Here is a 23,130-nt window from a genome sequence, read left to right as displayed (position 1 = left end):
CACCTGCAATCGACCAGACCAACATACTGCACGCATGTGCGTCTGGCCTGATAGAGCAGGGTCGTTGACAGGATTTCTCGGGCCCGGTACCCATTTATTTTCGGGCCCCCATCATCGACAATGTTATGAATATAAAGGATGTGTATTATACAAACTTTTATTGATGTGCTGTTAAAATGAGGATGACACATGCCGTTCAAAGTAGAAAACTAAGAGGAAATAATTTATATATTCTCAAACCCAACTGTGCAATTATGCATTTAGGTATTTCTCCGTAAACCGCAAAATCATTGCTCTCAATCACGATCTTTGTCTGTATGTTTAAAATTGTTGGAGTTTTTGGCTGGAAATTAATTCTTTGTAAAGTAGATAGCCGTAGGAGAGTAAAACATTTTTTTTGGGGGGGGGGGGGGGCGAACATAATTTGCCCAAATTTTGTCTTTGCGTATATATTATCAAAAATACAAAATTGCTCACAATCTCTGAAAGTCATCAACTCTGTACAAAACACAAGCAAAAAAAAGGAAAGTGGCTATTTTTACACAATGAGGTGTTGCCAGAGTTAAGAATGGTTAAGGTAAGGGATAGAGTTAGGAATAAGTTTGGGGCTTTGATCTTTGCCCAGGACTAAAAAAAATTCCAAATACAAGTTTTTGTCTTAAACTTTGCTCAAATTAGGGCAGAATTTCTTATCTGGCAACACTATTGAGACCATTCTTACACTATATAGTGTAAATATAGCCACAGCCAAAAAAACACGTACAACAGCAAAACAAGGCTGAACATAATTTAATCTACGTTAATAGACCTATTTGTATCCCAATTAAATAAACGATCAAATTAAAACATTTTTGTGTATCACAAAAAAATATAGGCTGTTATAGTATATTAAGCCTAACTGGATTCAAACAAATTTGAACTGAGATTTCACCAATAACTGGATAACAATAATTGCTGGATATTCATGTCACCAGATTATATGAAAATCTCCAGCTCAACTTCAATAAAAGGCCTGACCAAAAGTAGCTCAATCTTTTCAATTCAAAGATAGTCCAAAGACTCAATCTTTGTAAATTTGCATTGAAAAAAACTAAAATGACAATCCGTTTACTTATCAAACCAGTAACATTACTTAATCCATGCTGCTTCAAATCCTACAGCCTGAAAAGAATTTAACAGTTTACCATGCTATGTGAATCAAATTTCCACCTTTGAACAAAACTACTTTTGATTCCAAAAATATTGATATTATATTACAATGAAAGTATAGTCAATGTTTTTTCAGAAGATCATTTCAAAGATATTTTTACTTCACAATGAAGCAACTGGGCTTACTCAAATCACAAGCACTGAAGAAAAATGACTCCCAGATAATAACTTCAAACTCAATCGTTGCCACTAAATACAGACCACATTACCAAAACATGACAAAAAAATAGCACTGTTTACATTGCCTGATAGATTAACTGCATTAATTGGATGACAAAACAACATAACATGTGTCGTTACATTTGATTGTTGTTGCTCTAATACTGTGTCATAGATAGTAAATAGCTGAGCATATCAACCCCAAGACTGGCAAAGACAAACAGCAGTTTATACAAAAAAATTCAATATAGAAAGCAGTTAAACCATAGCTCACAAAAACATGAAATTAAATACAGGAAAATTCACAAGTTGTTTTCATTTAATATACTTTTTCACTTTGTACATAACTATAGTTAGTGGCCGGGATCAACGCTCACAAAAGTGGTGTACAATGTACACTGTACATGTGGCCTCACAAGTGTTGATTATTAAAGTTTATATAACAAATGCTTATTTTGTTAGACCATATCTAAAAATGATAAGCTATCTTTGTAGTATTTAAGTCAAGTTTTGCGAGCATATTAGCATAACTCATGGTAAAATTGACTTATCCAATAATTGGATATTTTGCCCAAATATTTTTACAAACAACTACCTTAATGGGATATAGAGAAAAACAAAAACTTCATAAGCTCACCCAGAACCCAGCAGGGTTTCAAAATTCTACCAATGAAGGAATGTAGGCTAGTGTGATATTCTAATGAACATCTGTAATAAGCTTATCTCAGCTTGTCGAAGCATTATTTTGCATTTTTTCTGCAAATACTGAATCGAAACTTAAGTTGACAATACATTTACATTCATTGGAAAATATTAATGTATCTCATAAATTACAACAATTATGTAAAGTTTCTAAACTGGTGAGGCGTCGAAACATTCTGCCCAAACTTTAATACCAAATATAAAAGTTTTTAAAATTGTTGATACTCTGTTTTACACTCAAAGCAAAATATTTTTTATACAAAATGCAACACTATAAAGTTATTAAACTGGTAGAATGTTGAAAACTTATGGTAAGAAAATAACTAGACATTTTTGCCCAAATGATTTTTATAATCAAGTGGGATATTGAGTGATTTTATTTTAGATTTTTAGTGGGATATTGAGAAAAAACAAAAAACCTTATAAAGTTTCCAGTACCCAGTAGGCTTTTAAATCTTATCCATGAAGAAATGCAGCCTACAGGTTAGTGAATATCAGTAATAAGCTTACCTCTGTTTCCCAACTGTGCTTTTTTACAGTTGTTGAATCGAAACTTATCATTCTGCCCAGATTGCAATACCACATGGAACAGTTTTCAAAGTCGGTGATAATACATTTACATTCATTGGAAAATATTAATGTATCTCATAAATTACAACAATTATGTAAAGTTTCTAAACTGGTGAGGCGTCGAAACATTGTGGTAAGATTGATTTGCCCAAATAACTGGACATTTTTGCCCAAATTTGCAACATTTTTTTAACAGCGGGGTAGCGACCGCCCCCCATCTCCTACGGCTATGATGCAGATGCAAGTAGCTAGAAGTGATTACCACCAAAAATATATATATATTCAGAATTAAAAAGTGGCTGAAGAAAAATATTTCGTGATTTTGAAAAAAAAAATTGTGGTTTGGGAAATCACTAGCCTATACCCGGAAGGGGGCCCGGTACTTTACCATCTGACGGCTGAAGTGGCTGTTTTAACTTTGATGGCAATTCCTTTAGATCTGATTATATTAAGATCTTGATAATGTTTGAAGTCGCGGGGAATCGTTTAAATCCGGGCCCGGGTCCAAAAGTACCACCTAGACTAGGGTTGCCATACCGTCCGGAAAATTCCGGACATGTCCGGAATTTAGGGTTAAATTTTGCGTCCGGGAGGAATTTTAAAAAATGCTCAAATGTCCGGAATTTTATGATGCGCGTTTTGGGGGAATTAAAATTGCGGGAATAATCCTGTAAATTAGGGGTGTCCAACACGTTACTACTTTGATATTAATGCCTTGGACGTTAATGCCAGATGGCAGCAATCACAATGAACTGAAAGTATTTCCTATAACTATTCAATATTTTGACTGGAGGAAAGGTGGTTTGCAATCAAAATTGATTGAGTTTACAAACAAGGCAAACGAGACTGCCGACACAATAGCCACTTATGCAAAAGACACCTTAGAAAAAGGATACTTTTGAAAAAATGTGTGGCATTTACAGGAGACAACTGCAATACTATGTTTGGAGGACTTCGACGTAATGAGCAAGGAAATAATGTGTATGCAAAGTTAAAGAAAATGTTAAACCATCATTGATTGGGGTTGGCTGTTCAGCACACGTTTTGAACAATTGTAGCCTATCCATCATGGGGCTGAAAGAATAAACATCGATATTGAAAATAATATCAATAAGATATATATATCAATATTTTTCTGTTTACACAATTAGAACTGAACAACTGAAAGAATACTGTGAATTTGCAAATTGTGAATACAAGAGACTTCTCTCTCATAGCAAGACTCGCTGGCTCTGCTTGTTTCCTGGAATTTCAAGATTGTTAGAAATGTTTTCACCCCTGAAGTCCTACTTTTTGTCACAAGAACATCCACCATAGTTATTAAACGGTTCTTTGAGAATGAAATGAGCGAGTTATACCTTTGGCATATGCACTCACTAATGTCCGTGTTTCATGGACGTATTCAAGTAGTTGAGAGAGAAAACAATTCCGTTGCAGAAGTGCTATAAAATTTGGAGCTGGTTCATAAAGTGCTTGTGGAAAGGAAGAATGAAAACTTTATGTCCTTGAAAGTTAAAAGGCTTTTAGTTGAAAAAAGAGAAGAGGGATAGGAAGATGAATGTAACAATTTTCTTTCCGAAGTTGCAAACCTCTATGAGAGATGCTTGGAGTACCTGTGCAAATGGATGAAACCAATGGAAGAGTTTGCTTGTTTCAAATGGATGACCTTGAACGAGGTACCAAGTTGGAAGGATGTAGAGCCTTGCCTTGGATATCTGATTGGTAAAGGGGTTGAAGTGGACGATGCAAAGTGCTTTGACCAAATCTGTAACTTGAAGCAGTTTGTGGAAAGTTACCTACGACAAAGAATTTATTAAATTGCCAACGCATAAGAAATGGTGCAAATATTTCGATCAGTCTACGAACATCACATGCCACTCAGAAATTTTAAGGATTGTACAGTTTTTCTTTGCTGTTACATCCCACAATGCCAATGTAGAGAGAGTCTTTTCACTGATGCAGAGTCAGTGGACTAAAGAAAGAAACAAGTTGAGCGTTGCGGCTATGAAAGGCATATTGATTCTTCAATATAATTTCAAAGATATGTGCTGTAGTGAATTTTTCTTATTTTTGAAATCACACAAGGCCCTATTGAAGAGAATTAGATCTTCAGAAAAATATGCATCGTCGGAAGAGTAAATTTGTAGTGACTTGACTTACAAGCGTGTCTTTAATTTGTTTTAAGCATGTAATTGCTGTTCTTCCTTTTTCGGCACAACCTAATTCTCATTATTATGTTTCACTCTGAACTTGAGATTTTTTTCAGTGACGGTCCGTAGCTATATTTAGAGAGTGCTTACCCTGCCTGGTGTGAGATTCTGCTCGTGACAGAAGACAATACTTTTCATTTCGGTAGCTGGCGCTTTAGCATGAGTATCGTACAACTTTTGCAACTTTAGCATTTTGGTAGCGCATATATATGGTCTCATGAAAATAGTCATGCACTGTCCGGAATTTTGCTTTTTCAAATATGGTAACCCTAACCTAGACCCCCCTGTCAACGCCCCTGCGATAGAGTGTGTGGGTGCACACTGCACACGTATTAGCGCAGTAGGCCTAATTTCTTCTCGAAAGAGTCTGTAAATGCCACGTCAGCATTTGGGTGGATGACAACTTAGACGAATTTTACGTCCCAGGGAAAGAAAAACAGTGACGACATAATCGAATTGACAAATTATGCGATGACCACTTAACCGAACTTGATTGTGTACAAAAGATAGGCTTTCTGCCGGGACCTGGCAAAGTGGCAATCATTGGCGACTTGGGCAAACTGACGAGTTTTCCGAAGACGAGTTATCCAAGTTCTACTGTACTTTAATTCAATTCAATTTACTCAAATTTTGTTTTTTATTGTTAACCTGCAAGTGCAACAGTGATGTTGATTAATATAAAAATTGACCACAGTGTTGCCAACCCAACGCTACTCCATCCAAATTTCTAACATGCAACAAAAAGGAATTGATCAGTAGAATTTTATCCCAGTAGGCTATGCTCGACCGAACTGCTACCACTCTGAATCTTCACACACCAATTTTTCCCAAAATAAGCAGCCAAATTGTTGATAATTTGAATTTTTTTTTTAATTTTCTTAACTTGTTTCTAAAAAAGTTGTCAGTAAAATGAAACGACGCAGATCGCAGGGAACCTTGGATTTTTATCTAAAAAGAGTGACAGGTTGCGTTTCGAAAGAACAGTTAGAGCAGCGTGGTCCAACTGCAGGTCCGCGGGCCAAACCATCAATCGCTATTTAAAAACATTGGCCCGAAAGATAAAAAAAAGTTTTTGACCCGCGATGAAAAGAAGTTGGACCACGCTAGGCCCTAACCAATAGCCACGATATTTGTGGTGTCAGTTCTTCAAGGATTTAGTTTTTTCCTGTGATTTTTGAAAGTCGTTTGCAAGATTTTTGCTCTCTCGGTCCAAGTCGTTGCATTTGCTTTCTTTTTTGTTTTCCTTTTGCATATTTTGGGTTCTCACTGCTTTTCTATTTCTTTTATTGCGATCTTATGTTCTTAGTGCGATTTTACTCCGTATCGTAGCCTACCTACTTCGTTGATTGCATTCTTTGTTTATTGATTTTTTTGTGTAGCTTATTGAGGCCTTCGGGTAAATTTACAAACATCCATTCACTCTTCTGAACAATTTGAGTTTGAGACCCCTGCTACAGACGAACTCGCCATACGTCCCGGTTCAGTCCTAGTTTTAACCAGGGAGTCGAACCGTTTGATTTTTCCGGTTCGGGTCCGGTTCAAAGACTGTTTCAAAATTTGGTTCAGTTCCGGTTTGGGTTTGAAGAAACTTAAGAGTTCCGGTTTAGCTCCGGTTCAACAACAATGATTTCTGGTTCGGGTACGGTTCGGTTTCGACAAAAATAGTCTCAACACCGGTTTTATAAGTTCCGGTTCGGGTCCGATAAAATTAGGCCTAGGACTACTATTGAAATCCAACACTGGTCAAAAAATTCCTCTCCAAAGCATCGATGATAGTGGATCGTGTGTTACGGAATAGGCTATAATTCATCCGTACAATGTGGCCTCCAAGATAACAGCATGCTACGTACAACTTCACTTACCACAATGCGAACAATGACGTAATGCTGGAGTGAACCGCTTTTTTCAACCGGTTCGGGTTCGGTTAGGGTTTAAGCTAACTCAAATTTTCGGTTCAGTTCCGGTTAAGGTTCAGACAAAATTGCACCAAAACCGGTTTACAAAAATTCGGTTCGGTTTGACTCCCTGGTTTTAACCAGGAATGGAGGAACCATTTTAAAAGTAGGTGGACCCAGAGGCCCAGCAGTCAAATTCAATCCAACTTCTGGGGGGCAAAGAAGAATTGATATCTTTAAGATATAACTTCCCTGGGTATAATTGAATTTCCGCATGTTGTTTTTGCTAGTTTGTTTTATTTGTTTTTGTCATTGTTTTCCTGTCATCAAGTTATAGCCTATCTATTTTGTGAGTCGTGCAAGGCCTATGGTGCGTTGCGCTTGAAATGGCTTTGCCCGTGGTAGGATTTCTTTGTGGGGTTTTCTTTGCCTGCCTTGCTCTTCTTTGCTATGAGCTAAACGCATCAAGACGTGTTCCCCTTACGACCATCAGCACTCTTGATAACGCACCATGGCCGATCTTCATAGCAACTGTCCATACAAATCTTAAATATATCAGCTAAAGCTGTGTGGGCTAATAAAGCTATAGCCTAAATATATGTTGTTTAATTGTTTTTTTGTAACATTTTCTTTTTGTATTTTCCCTTTATATTTTAAATTTTTTTGAAGGTGTTGCGACCGTGCCAAATTTCTTGCAAATCAATAACTTACTTCGGTCTCAAGCACGTTTTAACGTTCGCGTTTTGTCGCTTCTACCCTTTTCTCGACCTTTGCTATGTTGACGTGTATTGTTTTGATATGATGGTCAGAAATAAAAACAACTGAACTGAACTGAATCATCCGCCCGCCGCTCTTTTCCCAATATTGGCAGGCCAGTGGTTTATAACAGTATAATCGAATGGAAGAACAAGTAGCCTACCGTAGCTACTTTTCATTACGGTACCGTAATCATTTTAATAAGACCACGTTGATTTGCAGCGTTTCTGTTTGTATAAACAAAGAACTCAGCATAAAGCGCCATTATGATACAAAACATATTATTTTTTCCAAGTTAATGGGCCAAACAAGGAACGGCAAAGTTAATCTACTCAAAAATAGCTTTAAAACAGCAAATTTCTCTGTTACAAGGGAAAGGAAAACCAATGAATCAGAAAATTCTTTTGCTAGCTACAAGGTAGAAAATCAATAGAAAAAGACAAGAAATCGTAGGCTATAGTGATGGAGAATTTAGAAAAAGGTGTAAGATGAATGTTATTGAAAACATATGTCCAGAAAAAAAAAAACAATTTTCAGATATGGGCCTAAGTCTTTCAACAAGAACCATAACTCGACGAAAAGAAGAGATATCGGAGAACGTAACATCTAGCAAAAAGTTATTGTACCGCTTTGGCAGCAGTGGCCGAGTGGTTAGCGCGTTGGGCTCGCAGTCGAGAGCCTGCATGTTCGACTCCAGTCACCCGCACTTGCTGTTGTTTCTCTGGGAAAGAAACTTTACGATAATTGCCTCTACCCAGTGATCGATTTCGAGTAATGGGTAGTACCAAATTTAAGTCATAAGTAGAGTAGACAACCGGAAACAGACATTGCCGTCGGCTGCAGCGTGGGTCAGGTGTAGCCTATATCGGAATGCGTACACCGATGCATAGCGCTCAAGTGCGCTTTCCCGCAATGCAGATAAACAAACAAACAAAACATATCTACAGTTCTTCGCAATAGATGAGAGCACAGACACGACAGATAAGCCTTCAGCTGAGCTGGCAGTGTTTGTGCGTGCAGTGAACAAAGATTTTGATGTTTAAGAATTTGTTCAGCAGATTCCCGTCAAGGATATTACTAGCCGATATTCTGAAAGCATCAGGCTACGTCAACGCCTTAAAGTCATGCCTCTGAATCTATCAAAACTGGTAGGCTAGGCCTATTAATAGGCTACGGCCCGCCAAGACCACGTAAAGTTTGGCTTTGGCCCGCTGTTAGAAAAATGTTGCCGACCCCTGATTTACACATCGCGTTTTTATAATTGCCTTTCGTGCCAACAGGCAAAATTTTCCATTTTTGGGCCGGATTTGGTCAAAAAATTCACAGAATTGTTGAATTGCTCTATAGCGTTGTACAAAATGTGGCAATGTAGGACAAATAAAAAGGCAACAATAGCTACAGTAGGCTACACACACAGTTATAATACTGGGACTGGGAGTAATAGGCTAATATGCAGCATTATACAGTAGGCTACTGTAATGATATCCCTGTTCTAACCATAAAGAGCATAGAGAATAATTATATTGATTGATACATTGCTCCACCAGTCACACGCAACCACACCCACACGTGCTGCCCTTCAATAATGGACTCAACAGAAAAGTTTGAAGACTGGATTTCATTACTGAGCTATCAAAGATAATGAAACGAGTGTGTATCAAATGAGTGAAGACCTTTTTTGGAACTCCCTCTCTGATTTGCCATTTTCGATACCTTTTCAAAGAAATTTGGCTTTCAAAAGTGGGTGGGCCAGGCCCACCCTGAAAATAAAGTAGGTGGGCCCAGGCCCACGTGGTTCCTCCATCCCTGGTTTTAATGCTTTGTCCCTGTGTACTGTTTCGTAAACAAGAATTAAGTTCCGGTTAGTCAGTCAACATATGTGATGTTGTGGAGGACACCTAAACTTGGCCGAACTGCATGCATAATCGTCCCTGATGCAAGCTCTTTTCATGCTTGTTCTGCAATGACTCCTATGAGTGTAAAAAAACACATTTTGGTCGTGTGATTGACTTATTGAGTGCTAAAAAGAAAGATCTTCCTCATACAACCTTCGCACTGCGAAGCTTAGAAAGATTAAAATAAGTAGCAAAGCTCGATCCCTCTCATTTCGCAGATAAGCTACGGTACGCTTCGAATTTTCGCACTAAAAGATTATGTGATGCACATCAATGTTGAGCGGAGAGTGATTTTGAGACTCCGACTCCATGAAACCAGACTCCACTCCAATCCGATTCCAAATTTTTTTTTATCATTTTATAGGCTACTCCGAATCCACTCCACACCGAAATGAAATTCTGTAGTGTGATACGAGCCAATGCGAATAACACAAAATAGCTCAAGGGTTCAACAACTTTTGAATCATGTAAATATTTTTCGTGGCGCACACTTAGCCCAGAGCTGCCTACAAGCTTGTCAAAGAAATTTGGTTTTCAAAAGTGGGTGGGCCAGACCCACCCAGAAAATAAAGTAGGTGGACCCACGTGGTCCCTCCATGCCTGTGTAACCTACATGCAAATGACCAAAATAATAAAAGAATTATTTTTGCGTTAAGTGGTGCCGATTATTTAATTTTGCAAAATATCACAAAGTTTTCAAGGCTTAGGGTATTTAGGCTACATTGTTTCCCGCAACCACTTTATTGTAATCTGTTTGTAGGCCTACTGCAGTAAACCAAAAGAAGTTTCAAGGCTTTCCTCCAACATTTTTGAAACAACTGTTATAAAAATTTGTTCGAATTTCGACTTCTCCAGCGAAAAGCATCAAACTTTTCTATGTGCTTTTCGCGATTCATCGGTTAATTTTTCACATAAACACGAAATGTATTTTTAATTCAGCGTGTTCGACTGTTCATTCTTTAGAAACTGGCTCGATGACTGGTATAGTCTTTCGCTGCTTCCTATCTGTTGTGAAATCTAGTTTGTTATGGTGCTATTTTATTTGTGTTGTTTTCAATTGTAGCCTAGCCAGGCGCGGATTTATGAGGAGGCCCCGCCCCTCCGAAAGTTTGTAAGGAATTGTTGAAATTGTAGGCTATGTTTCCGCATCAAATGGTTTGATATGCTTCTAAACAGCTGATATTAGTCCCACCATGGCTACCTAAAGATACGGCCTATTGTCACATTTTGCAGAAATTTCCAGATTTTGACTGCTTTAGACGAATGTTTAAATATTTTTTTCTAAATATTATATTTTTACGCTTTCTTTACTGTTTTCCCCAGATGACACAGTAGGTTTTAACATCCTCAGAGGTTAAAAACAAAGACAATTTGATTTTGAAGATTTTAGTCAGACTGTTAATTTTTAATAACAGTCTGATTCAACGTAGGTACTAGGCTACTTTTTCTCATTTGCTACTGCTTCCCCAAACCAAAAAAGAGTTTTTAGGCTATATCATTCGGAGAGAACAAAAAGTAAAAAAATCTCATAAATGTCAGCCAAACACTAGCAGTAGCGGTAATCAAATCTGCAAAATGTGACAAATCAGGCCGCATCTCCCCATGGTCCCACGGCGAACTTAACTTATCTCGGGGGGGGGGGGGGGGTAATTTTTTGTTATTACTGTGGTTAAAATTATCCATCGATTAAACTCCGTTGTCGTCTTTCATACAACTTCAAATACATTTTAATAGCAACATTTGTAGGGAGCTGACTCAGCTGAAACCAACGCTGAACCAAATGACGCCAGTTGAAACAATCTGAAACGTTGAATGGCTGTTTTAGACTTTTTAGTCTTCATTATAATTTCAATCAATTACCGTATATGCCTACAAACATACACATATCCAATTGGTCATGGACTCTACATACAGGGTTTTAAACAGATTGCAAGTTTAGTTTGCATGCGTAACAATTTTTATTCAAGCAAAATTTATTTTTTGAACATTCACAATTGATGAAAATGGCTGTTTTAATGTCTATTTTATAGCATATCGTATATGTCGTAAGATCATTGTTCATATCTGTTTTATCTTTTTCTTTTTAATTGATTTTCGAATTTTCTGTCCCCCCCCCAAAAAAAACTCCTAGATCCGCGTCTGAGCCTACCGTAGGCTACTATTGTCACAACAGACGAAATAAAAGTGTTTTTTTTTCTCTCACTTGTGTCGCATTTCCTTCAATTATATAACTAGAATCAGCACGTGTAATCCGGATGGCAAGTCCGAGCCTTCCAAGACAAAAAGTTAATCTTTTATCGTCAATTAATATTCAACGCTAACCTCAATTTAAAAGTAATTCATATCGCCTTCGTTTATGATGATGTCGCTAAAAAAGTTGCACTTCCTGGAAAAAGCATTGCCCCTCCCCTGTAAAATGGATCTGGTTACGCCACTGGCAGGTGCAGGTGAGGAAATTAGAGCAGATAATTGCTTTCTAAATCAAAGAAAATAGCCTTGTTATGTTAAGCTGACTAGGTCCAATTCATTTGAAGCCGTCACCATTTTTTGCCTGACAATAGCATGACAGGCTTCACCCCCAAAACAAGAAAACGAGATCTGCTGTATGTGATGTGATCGGCTGTATAAAATTAGAAATGACAAATGACTTGAAAATAGTAAATACGATTGTTGTTACTACCGATATTGCACATGATGTAAACAAAGAAAACAAGGAAACAGTTGAGATGAACCGACTTGTAACATCCATCTACTTGCTAAGTTACGCTGTTAAAATGGAGTGCTACAACATTTCATATGGGCTATGGCAGCCTACTTGTGTTGATGACGTGAGAACATTAGTCCAATGCACAAGAAATTAATTACACAGCTATCATAAAAATAATAACACGAAAGTATTTAGGGCATTTTCAAAATGATACAACGCAAAATTGAGTGAAATAAATTGCTTGAAATAAATGAAGGTGCAAAGTTTTATATCATTATCAGCTGTCAATAACCTTGAAGGTTTTTTGGCGAACCGCCTCCAATTAAGTGTGAAAGCAGGGGTTGTCAACATACACTTTACCACAAAACAAAGATTTGACATCAAACAGTGGTTTGAAGGCGCAGTTAAGCTGACCCTAAGCACAAACCGCAGTTTGGTCACAAATGTCATAAAGCAGAAAGCACGAAAATAGTGCCATACCATACCTAAACAGGCTTTAGAAAAACGGAAATTTGATGTCGTCAAACGACTTCAAGTGGCACTCCCATTATGAAACAAGCTGAATACAGATTTTCCAATAGGCCTACAGCACAGCCTGGCAATTCGTACATCAGAATGCCTTTCCGAAAACACTTTAAAGCTATGACAAATATATTTTAAGTACAGTACACATAAGATGAACCATAGAGAAATAAAACGTAGTAACTTTAGCGGGTTTAGCATATTTTATTTCACACAAAATATAACATAATTATAATAAAATAAACTCAAACGTTTTCGACACGTACGTGTGTCCTCATCAGGAATTAAATCTGCAATACATAAAATGAAAAATCGTAAGATAAATTTGACTATGCACTGTAACTGTAACGACACTCTGGACTGAAAGCACAAACTGAACAAATGATACGAGAATGATTGCGAGTAAATTATGCGGTGGGAAACAGATCACATGAGGTGTAGACTACAGGCATTGGACAAAACAATTAGAACACACACAAAAGGAACGATGAGCCACAGGCGAATGACTGCCGGTTGAGAGATGGATTGTTACGTTTGATTCTTAAGGCTTCCATGTAGTCTACCTGTAGTCTACACCTCATGTGATCTGTTTCCCACCGCATAATTTACTCGCAATCATTCTCGTATCATTTGTTCAGTTTGTGCTTTCAGTCCAGAGTGTCGTTACAGTGCATAGTCAAATTTATCTTACGATTTTTCATTTTATGTATTGCAGATTTAATGCCTGATGAGGACACACGTACGTGTCGAAAACGTTTGAGTTTATTTTATTATAATTATGTTATATTTTGTGTGAAATAAAGTATGCTAAACCCGCTAAAGTTACTATGTTTTATTTCTCTATGGTTCAACAAAGCAAACTCTCTACCAAAGCTTAAACATAAGATGAAATGAAACATATTTTGGGTCCTCGACATCTTTGGCAAAGTCACTCTTTGAAAGTGCATGTCAAGCAGGAGTCCTCACTGTTTCGCCATGTGATTAAGATGTTGGGTCACTTTATTGCATGACTATTTTGGTATTGGTTTATGCAATGAAGTAAATCAACATCTAAATCATCCTGCAACAAAGTGAAAACGCCTATCTGGCAAGCTTCCAAGTGACTGCACTTAAATGGCGGGTTCCGTAAAATTTCCAAGTGATTTTCAAGAGATGCAGATAGACCCAGGCCACGGGAAATATTGTGTACCTCGCTTATACAACTCAGTATATTCTAAACGTCAATTTTCGCTCATTTTTACAACAAGAAAACACAACCAAAAATAAAGCTTAGCATAAAGTGATAGTCAATTGGTCACATTTTTACTTATGTATGCGATACATACAAAACCGCACATTGCAAAAACATCAACATTATGTCTATCTGCAAGTAAATTTTCTTAGCAGTTAATTTCGAGCCACGCTGGCCAATCTACCTTGAAAATATAAAACCAAGCAGAAATTGACTGCAGTGCCAATGCCATGCGACCTTCTCCTTTTGAACAACTAAAAGACACTACTTTCACGTTTTGCCATTTCACTGTTGGAAATTAAATCACACGGGCATTAGGATGGAACAATAATCCTCCCATGTTGAATACAATAACAATCAGGTGAAGCTTCCGAGAAACATTAATAATTAACTATTAATGAACTGCTCAGTTTTAAGTATGTGATATTCTGGTACAGAATTGCCTCAATACTTTTAAGAAGTTAAACTGCAAATAACCATGTCTAATCATAACCATGTCGATTCATTTTTTTACATCAAAAAATATCATGAAACGTAAGCATGGGACAATGGCCGGTGAGAAAACGTTAATTATTTATTTAAAGACAAGACATCACACGTTACTACAAAACGAAAACAAAACCTTATGAATAAAACCAAGCAAAACCATGTCTTCCGACACTAAACAGCAATTAAATGACTATTCAATACTGTGTTTGATAAATATGGGTATTGTAATTTCTAACAATGAATAATACCATGAAATGATCTTCACCTAATTTTCAAATCAACACTGGTACAGTAGGTACACATTAAGTTGCATCAACTAAACATGGATGGAGAACATGTAGGAACTAGAAAATGGTGACCACACCAGAGTGTGTAGTTCTATTATGTAGCTTTGTCATTATTTTTTGTAATAAAATTTGTGGTATTATTAAATAGGCATACGAAACCGAGTAACTTAAATCAGATTCAACATATTCACGTTCATTTTAACATGTACAGAAAACAAAAAACTACATAGAACAAATCAACCATCGAACGTTTTCGACATCACATGATGTCCTCTTCAGGAATACCATACAGTAATTTTATCTACATCTGAATAAAACACTATGGTTGAGAAATAAATTTATTAACAGGAAAAACTTCTCACTAGTTCAACACTCAACAATCTACACGAGGATCTAAAGGTAACTGCATTAAACAACGTTAAAACATCACATGATGTGATATCAGAGATTACGTAATACGTATACGCCGCAAATTTCTACGCCGTAGACTTTTTGTTTACGCTAACGGCCACATTTTTTGGATAGTTGTCGCTTGAGGCTACGCCGTAAAGTTTTCGCGGTTTTTTAGCGCATAGCGTCAACGCATACTTTTTAATGTCTTTTTTTCGCTACAACACGCCAATACCTTCCAGCGCTGCAGTTGAAAGAATGTTTTCAATGGGCAAAGACATATTGAAACCAAAACGCAGCAAAATGTCAGATGAACACTTTCAGATGCTTGTGTTTCTTCGTGGAAATTCAAAATAAAACTTGTTTGTTTCGAGTGGTTCATACCGCGTGAATGTTTGGCACCTAGCAAACAAACTTAGTTTACGCTAGTGTATGCACTGACGCCGCTAACTTTTTTTACAAGTTGCGTTGACGCATACGGCGTATGGTTTTTCGAACGTTTGCGCTGACGGCGTCAATATTTTTTGTAGTACAGATAGACAAGGTGCAAAATTTTGTTTGGCCTTCCAAATTTTGTTATAATATGTTCAGATGTAGATAAAATTACTGTATGTCTTCCTGAAGGGGACATCATGTGATGATGAAAATGTTTGATGTGTCATTTATTTTATCATATCATCAAGTGCCCCCATGTGGATCCTTTAAGATAAATGTCAATAGGTAAAATTTGATCACGTTACTCGGCTTCGTACGGCTACATGGTTCAACAATACAAACTCTCTACTGAAGCTCTATTATTAAATAATGTTTTTTTGTTTGTCGTATCCAGGCTTACACCCGGTGGTTGAAGATTTAGATTAAGTGGACGGGAAGGCAAGGAAGCCAATCTTCGTGTCCACCTTCTGGCATACCTTTAAGTGTCCTGCCACAGACACAGCCGCATGCTCTTGAGCGGTGTCGAACCGGCACCCTTTGGATTACCGTTCCAAGGTTCTCACCGCTCGGCTATGCAGCTGGCATGCAGCTAAATAATGTTATAATATGTGAACTGATAGAGAGGCTATCTTACACTATGCTTCAATTAAGCCAAATAAAATAGTTTGTTATTAATTCAAAACACAAAAATACAAATGTCAAAAAATCAGCATTGAAATAAAGCAAAATATAAATTATAGAATTCAGAAAACAATAAATTAAAACCTATATATATATAAAGCTTTTCTCAAATGATAGAAATAGAAAGCAATCTGGTGGATAGAACAAACTCTATGAGAGAGTCATATTGAAATTGAACAGCATCTAGGCCTATTTCTATTCACTTTTCCAGCACACTAACTCGCATACATTCGAAGCTCTTTTGTGCCCACGTTCTATGCAATCAATTGAAGTCACATCACATTTATTTCATAAAGCGGCATTTTTGCATTCTGCTAAGTACTAGCAATAAGACTGCAAAAATTTCAGAACTTAAATTGTAATACTGTGATTCATCTCCCAGATAAAATGCTGTTAACACAGTCGTAATAAAAATTCTACAATACAGTGGAACCGGGCTTACTCGGCCACCCACAGGACTGTATTCAAGCGGTCACGCTAGCAGGCTTTGGGCAAGTATATACCCTTAAATGCAAGTAGTGATTAACAAATTTCACATACCGTAGATAGCCTCTAATGGATGACAATCCAAAAACGAAATTTAGTTTTTACTTCAAAAGAATGAGGCATCACTATAACATTATTTACTACATTTGAAAAAATTAGAAATAAACTTTGGTCTTTACGCATTTGTTGACATATCACAGTTAATTTACAATATCGTGAAGAGATGATAGAAGATGGGCTGCATTTTTTTCCAACAAAAAATATTTCATATCATCAACAAATTTCAATGTTACAACCTTTTACTTTAAAGAACTTCAAATTTCCAAGAAAATTCTCTATCCGACAACAGTAGAAGCAGATGCTTATTGATGTGACATATTGGATTATTGGCACGTAACAATTATAGAAATAATGAAAAAAAAAATATTTAAAAGTGAAACATTGGCCACTATAAAAACTCTCAATTTCAATCTTAAAAACAAAGCCTAGATTGAAAAAAACTGGAAAAGCTAGCCGGAATAACAAGCAACTTGCAAATCTCTAAAAAATGCATACACTAACAAACACGCACAAATATGGAAAAAGCATAAGTTGGCAACACTGTTGTGCACTTCACACAGGTTGTTTATTGTGCAGTTGCATTCTTTAGGGTATGCCTGCCTGCGCAATTTCACATAATCTTTTCTTGCACTAATCGTGTATATTGAACACACATGGTCACTTCAGAAGAGTTAAATTTACATTTTCAGATAAACTATTTAGTGGTTGCAGTCTGTAAACCGGTATGGTTGTGATATTGAAACAAAGTGCAACCCGAGTTCCACTGTATACACAATTAACAAAACATGTCTATCTATTGTTTTATTACAATCATAGTTGAAGAATTTTTTTTAGAGACTATTGCACTTGATACCATGGTCTGCCTGATGTCCAACTTTTTTCACTTCATCTTGATTTTGGTATCATTTTGGCCGGCAAGGTAAACGAGCACCAAATTGGTTAAAAATTGACAGAAAAGTTTTAAATTTCAAAAAACAATAACATGTAAAAGTCAAGATATTTTAAGTCAAAAGCAATGTTTTTATGGTAAATCAAGTTTAAGGTAAAAATGGTAAATCAATTTTTGTTTTTATGGCCACATGGCCTACTGCATGCTGTAGAATGCAGAGTTTACACTTTTCAATAAGATTTCTTAGTTTTTTGCATGAAAATTTCAATTTAATCAATGTGCAACTAAACGTTGGTGAATTTTAGATTAACATAAAATTATTGCTGAACTTTCAAAAATCAAGGAAAGGATCAATCTGATACATGTTGAGAGACCACTATGATATTGTTTGACTGGCATAAATACATAAGATGTAATAGTTAAAAGTAAGCAGTCATACATCACTTCAACTGATATAATAATAAATCTAAACAATTATGTCTCACACTAAAGAAGATGAAGCATTTAAAGCACCTAAATCCACAATTGTGTTATTTTCTAACCGACAAACATTGGATAACTTATACTGCACTTTCAAAGCTGATTCACAGGGGGTACTTTCGTTTTAAATATTTTTCCAGTCACAGGACAAATGTGTGGGTCTTTTGTACAATGGGTATGAACGACTACACCATTAGGATATCTGAAAAAGACACTATCATTAAATTGCCTATTGCACACTGGACAAATCTTTCCTTCTTGAATATAAATGGGCTTAGAATGCATGTTTACACATTGATGCTGCAACTGCAAAACTTGCGCCTTCAACAGTTTGTATTCTATCATTTTGTTTCTTAAGTCATGAAGTGGCTCTCTCATGCTACTCTGCAGAAACTGGGGTACAACAGAAACAGCCCAATGATTGGGTAAAAGATGCAAGACATTTTCAGATTGAAAATATTGTGAATGAAGGTTTAACAAATCAATCGCAGCAGCACTAGATGTCCCTGATGTAGTAGAAACAGATATGTCTTGAAGATACACAGTAAGGAGGTTGAAAAACAGTTGATCACATGAGTTAGTATCATCTCCACTGTGATTGATGCAGTATTCTTTGGCAGCTTTGGGGTCGTTGACTTTGTGCACCAATATTCCCAGTGCTTTATTATGTTCACCAAGTTTGCTATGAAGAATTACCTGTTCTTTATAAAGACCAGCTTCTTCTGCTTTCCCCAAAATCAAATGAACTCTGTACAGATCCGAATGCAACAAAACACCTTGTAATTTCTTTCGGGCATCACAGATTTCATCCGTATTGTTATAATCACTCATATGTTTTGACTTTAGCAACAGTACTTTCTCAAGGTACAAAACAGCAAGATGAGTGTGAAACTTTTCTTTTTGAACAGATTGAACAATGACAAGATGATGAAGATACTCCATAACAGCATCAGGGTATTTATGTAAGAAGTTAATGACATCATCAGGTGTAATATCCTGCATGGTTTGAGAAATAAAAATCTGAACACCAGCCTTCTGATCCTGACTTAAAATCCATTCAGCATTTTTCCACAAAACTTGTGCATTCTGGCAATGCTTGGCTAAGCATTCAGCCACAAATAATAAGCCAGGAAAGGAAGAATCTTGATGCTGTTGCACAATACTGTGCCAGACTTTCATTGAACTTTCAATATCTCCAAGGCTCAAATAAATCATTGCGCAAACATGATAGCAGCCACACTTTTCAAGCTCTGCAATTAAATCTGATATGTATTGATCATTAAATGACATTCTCCTTAATATGCCATTTTTTTTAGAATCAATTGGAATGTGATGTAGAATATCTTCAACTTTTCCCAGCTGAGCCAAAAGTATGATCATAGAATAGAAAACGTCTGTTCCAATATCATTTGAGGTATTCCCTTCAACATACTCAGGGTCAAATTTTAAAACTGGAATTGTTTCATCAGAACACACCATCTCTAAATACAAAGCTAAAAATTCTTGACAACTGGAAACCTGAGCCTTGTCATTTTTGCACATGTCGTTTATATCTGCAACACTGTGCAGTGGTGGGAGCATCCTCTTGAAGTCACTTGTTTCAGGCAGCAACTTAGGAAACAAGGAAATAAGCTCTCTTGGATCTATTTTCCCAGCAGTAAATAATTCCAAGGCATTGTCAAATTCTAGCTCTTGAAGACGAACAAACCCAGACATGCAATAAACTCGGTTTAACAAAGTAGAATACTGTTCGGGTTGTAATTTGCGTTTTGAAATTTTTATCAAAGAAATTGCTTCATCGACTTGTTTACTGGCTATCAATGTCTCAAGTTGTGATTGTAGTGCTACAGGAGTCAGAATAAACACATCTTTAGCGGTACATACAACCACCATTCCATCGTCACAAAAAGAAATTTGAGTACCACCTTGAAAGGCAATTGATTGTTTTTGTTGTTGATCAAGCAAGCTGTGCACAGTTATAAATTCATCATCCAAAGCAACAATGTATGGATGAACCAAAGTGGAAGAAAACACCCCTTCCGACCATTGCAGTGGAGGCCTGTTAGATGTACCATCTGCAGAAACAAAAACACCCAAGCCACTTGTAGCAGTAATTACAAACTCAGATGAACTAACCCTGTTTATCATCCATAAGTTTTTAGAATTGTTATCAAGGGAAAATAGCTCTTGCCTGGTATTAGTCTCAAAGTTTACCATGAAGTAGGCGTTAGTCGTTCCAACACAAATGTACCTTCCATCAATACACATATTTCTTGGATGGTCAGGAAGAGATATTTCATGCATAGGAACAACACGATCTTGATCCACTTGATAAATTTGCAAAGATTTACGTTTTGAAAATGCTACGCAAATTTCAACACAAAAAGGGCTTCGGTTTAATGGCCTTTCATTCACACAAAATCTGCTTAAATTTTTAATCTTTCCAGACACAGCAGTGGCAATGGAAAAGTCCAACATGCTCAGCAAAACAAGAGTACTGTCACAATTAATAAGTAAATGATTCAGTGCAGCAGCAGATTTAATCTGAGTTATAGGTTTTTTCATACCAATGTACTTTTTCCCCTGGTGTTTAACAGAATAGTTTCGTCTTTCTGAATCTTCGATTTCGTGAATTTGCAAAACAAAGTGATACATAAAACAGTCATTAGTTCCAATATACAAATTTTTTCCAGATGTTTCAAAACTTTCAATGCAAATACGAGGTTTATCACCCATAATATTTTCCCTTCCAACAAGCAGTTGCAAGTCAAAAACATTAACACCCATGTTAAACACAAATATTTCCTAGGTTGTTGATGTTTTTAAAACTACAATATAAAGATTAACCCTATAAGTTATATAAACAAATATTATTATATATTAAACAATAAATACTACAAAAAGTGCTCAATGCCGAGCAAAAAGCGAATTAAATCAAATATAGTAATTACTCTCTTAAAACCCTTCAGTCTGTTTCACCGTAAAAGGAGGATTATCATAAAGTCCTGAAAAATATGCAAAAGCAAAAAATCGGTAATATATACCATATAGGTATCTTTATGGCTGTGAATCCTGGACTGTATGCCCGAAGATAGAGAAGAAGATCAACAGTGCTGAAATTTGGTTCATTCGTAGAATGATGGGAATTAACTGGATGGATAAAATCACTAACGAAGAAGTGTGGAGACGCTCTGGGTGCACCCCTGGCGTCCTCATCACAACTATCAAAAAAAGACAAATGACATTTATCGGGCATGTCTACCGCAAACGCGGAATTGAACACTCGGTAATGATGGGGCGATTTCCTGGTCAGAGGCACCGGGGACGTCCACGTTTGGAAATCTTCAAAAATCTTTCAAAATGGACAAACCAAAATTTTGAAAACCTAATTAGAAGTATGGACAATCGATCGTTGTGGAGACTCACGGTAGCCGACGCCTTATTCAGGCATGGCCGATGATGATGATGAGGTATCTTTTCAGGATATTAAGGTATTTCAGGATATTTTTCAAGATATTACATTTACACATATTATAACCATATTTAATATCTTTTTAGGTATTACCGATTTATCTGACATTGATAAATCATTGACATTGATTTAAACATATATTAGGCTACCGGGTATATTTATTTAATAACTGTTCAGGTATTGCCGATTTATTGCTTTTGCATATTTTTCAGGACCTTTTGATGATCCTTCTTTTAGATTGAAACAGGCTGTCAAGAGTTTAGAGAGTAATAACTAAATTTTATTTAAACATATTATATTTAATTTCAATACCCTGTCCAGTAGGGTGTACCATTTTGCAAAAAGTTTTTAGAAATTATTGCGGCTATGTATTACGGGTTTCCACTTTTGTTAAAAAGTATTTTGGTAGAGTTTCAGAATTTTCCCGCCAAAACTGTGGTTCTGCCGCCATTTTGAAAAAATGGCGTCCAGATAAGATATTATGAAAGTCTACAGCCTTAAACTGGCGTAATGTGATCATATAATAATATGTCGATTACGGGGTTTTTGAGGTCGCAGAACTCGAATCTGAAGTCAAAAACACTCTACGACAACAATTTTGCAAAGTGAAATTTTACCACTTGGAATTTATGGTGAAATTTTGCAGACATGGACTGGACGCAACCTGACCAAGAATACCTCACCCCAGAATGAGCATTCCTGAACTATTGTCAAACTGTTGAAATAACAACACGATTCATTTACAAACAAATTGAGTTAATCACTCTCAAACACGATCCATCCCTCTTTCTTCTGCATGCTATTCCTTATGCTTCGGTCCTGATTGATTTCAATTCCCAGTATTTCATCAACACAATAGCCTATCAGAGTTGTGCAAACATGCAATTCACTGAATTTTTGACAAATTCCTTTAACAATTGAGTTTGGCTAAGGTAGCTTTTTGTAATTTGAGAACTGTTCTCTGTGCCTTTGCACGACAAGCAAGAGAGCTTTCCGGTGGCTTTCGTCAGAACACCTGTCAATAAAATCAGTGATTAGCTTAATCCCGCGTTCCGCAATATCGTTGACCATCCTTACGTTCAAAACGAATTTGCTTAGTTTCTTATAATCACTGAAATTTTTCCATTTTGATACTGGTATTTGTGGGTCTGCTACTATTCGGTGAGTCCGATTCGGTGAGAGCCTTTTTCAGTGAGAGCCCTATTCGGTGATTTTTTTGAATTTGTTTTTGAAAATTATCGGGTACCGTAGCCTAATTAAAACCCCTAACCCCAAAACCCCCCAATAAAAACCCAAACCCCCCAAAAAAACCAAAAAACCCCAAACCCAAAAAAAACCCCAAACTCCAAAAAAACCCAAAGACCCCCAAATCCCCCCAAACCCCAAAAAACCCCATCCCCTAACCCCTATAACGGCAATGATAATTAGGCTACGGCGCGCAATAATTTAAAAAAAAAACTCACCGAATAGGGCTCTCACCGAATAGGGAACTCACCGAATCGGACTCACCGAATCGGGCCATTCCGGGTATTTGTTGCCACTCTTGATCAGTAAGTTCCAAATTGCTTTCCCAATTGTTGCCTCCAGCAATGTAGCCTACAAGTA

General features: G+C 36.7%; 1 protein-coding gene across 1 annotated transcript; it reads right to left on the bottom strand.

The window, feature by feature from the left end:
* Window positions 1-16,178: 16,178 nt before the first annotated feature.
* LOC145772267 (transforming growth factor-beta receptor-associated protein 1-like) lies at window positions 16,179-20,840 on the bottom strand. The gene has a single exon (XM_082584131.1). The coding sequence runs from the start codon at window positions 20,838-20,840 to the stop codon at window positions 18,147-18,149; it is 2,694 nt and encodes an 897-aa protein (XP_082440257.1). The 3' UTR covers window positions 16,179-18,146.
* Between the last annotated feature and the right edge of the window lie 2,290 nt (window positions 20,841-23,130).

Source organism: Aplidium turbinatum, chromosome 6 (genome assembly GCF_918807975.1).
Source record: "Aplidium turbinatum chromosome 6, kaAplTurb1.1, whole genome shotgun sequence".
Taxonomy (NCBI): domain Eukaryota; kingdom Metazoa; phylum Chordata; class Ascidiacea; order Aplousobranchia; family Polyclinidae; genus Aplidium; species Aplidium turbinatum.
Note: the sequence above shows the minus strand (reverse complement) of the source record. Positions and strands in the feature narration are given on the sequence as shown.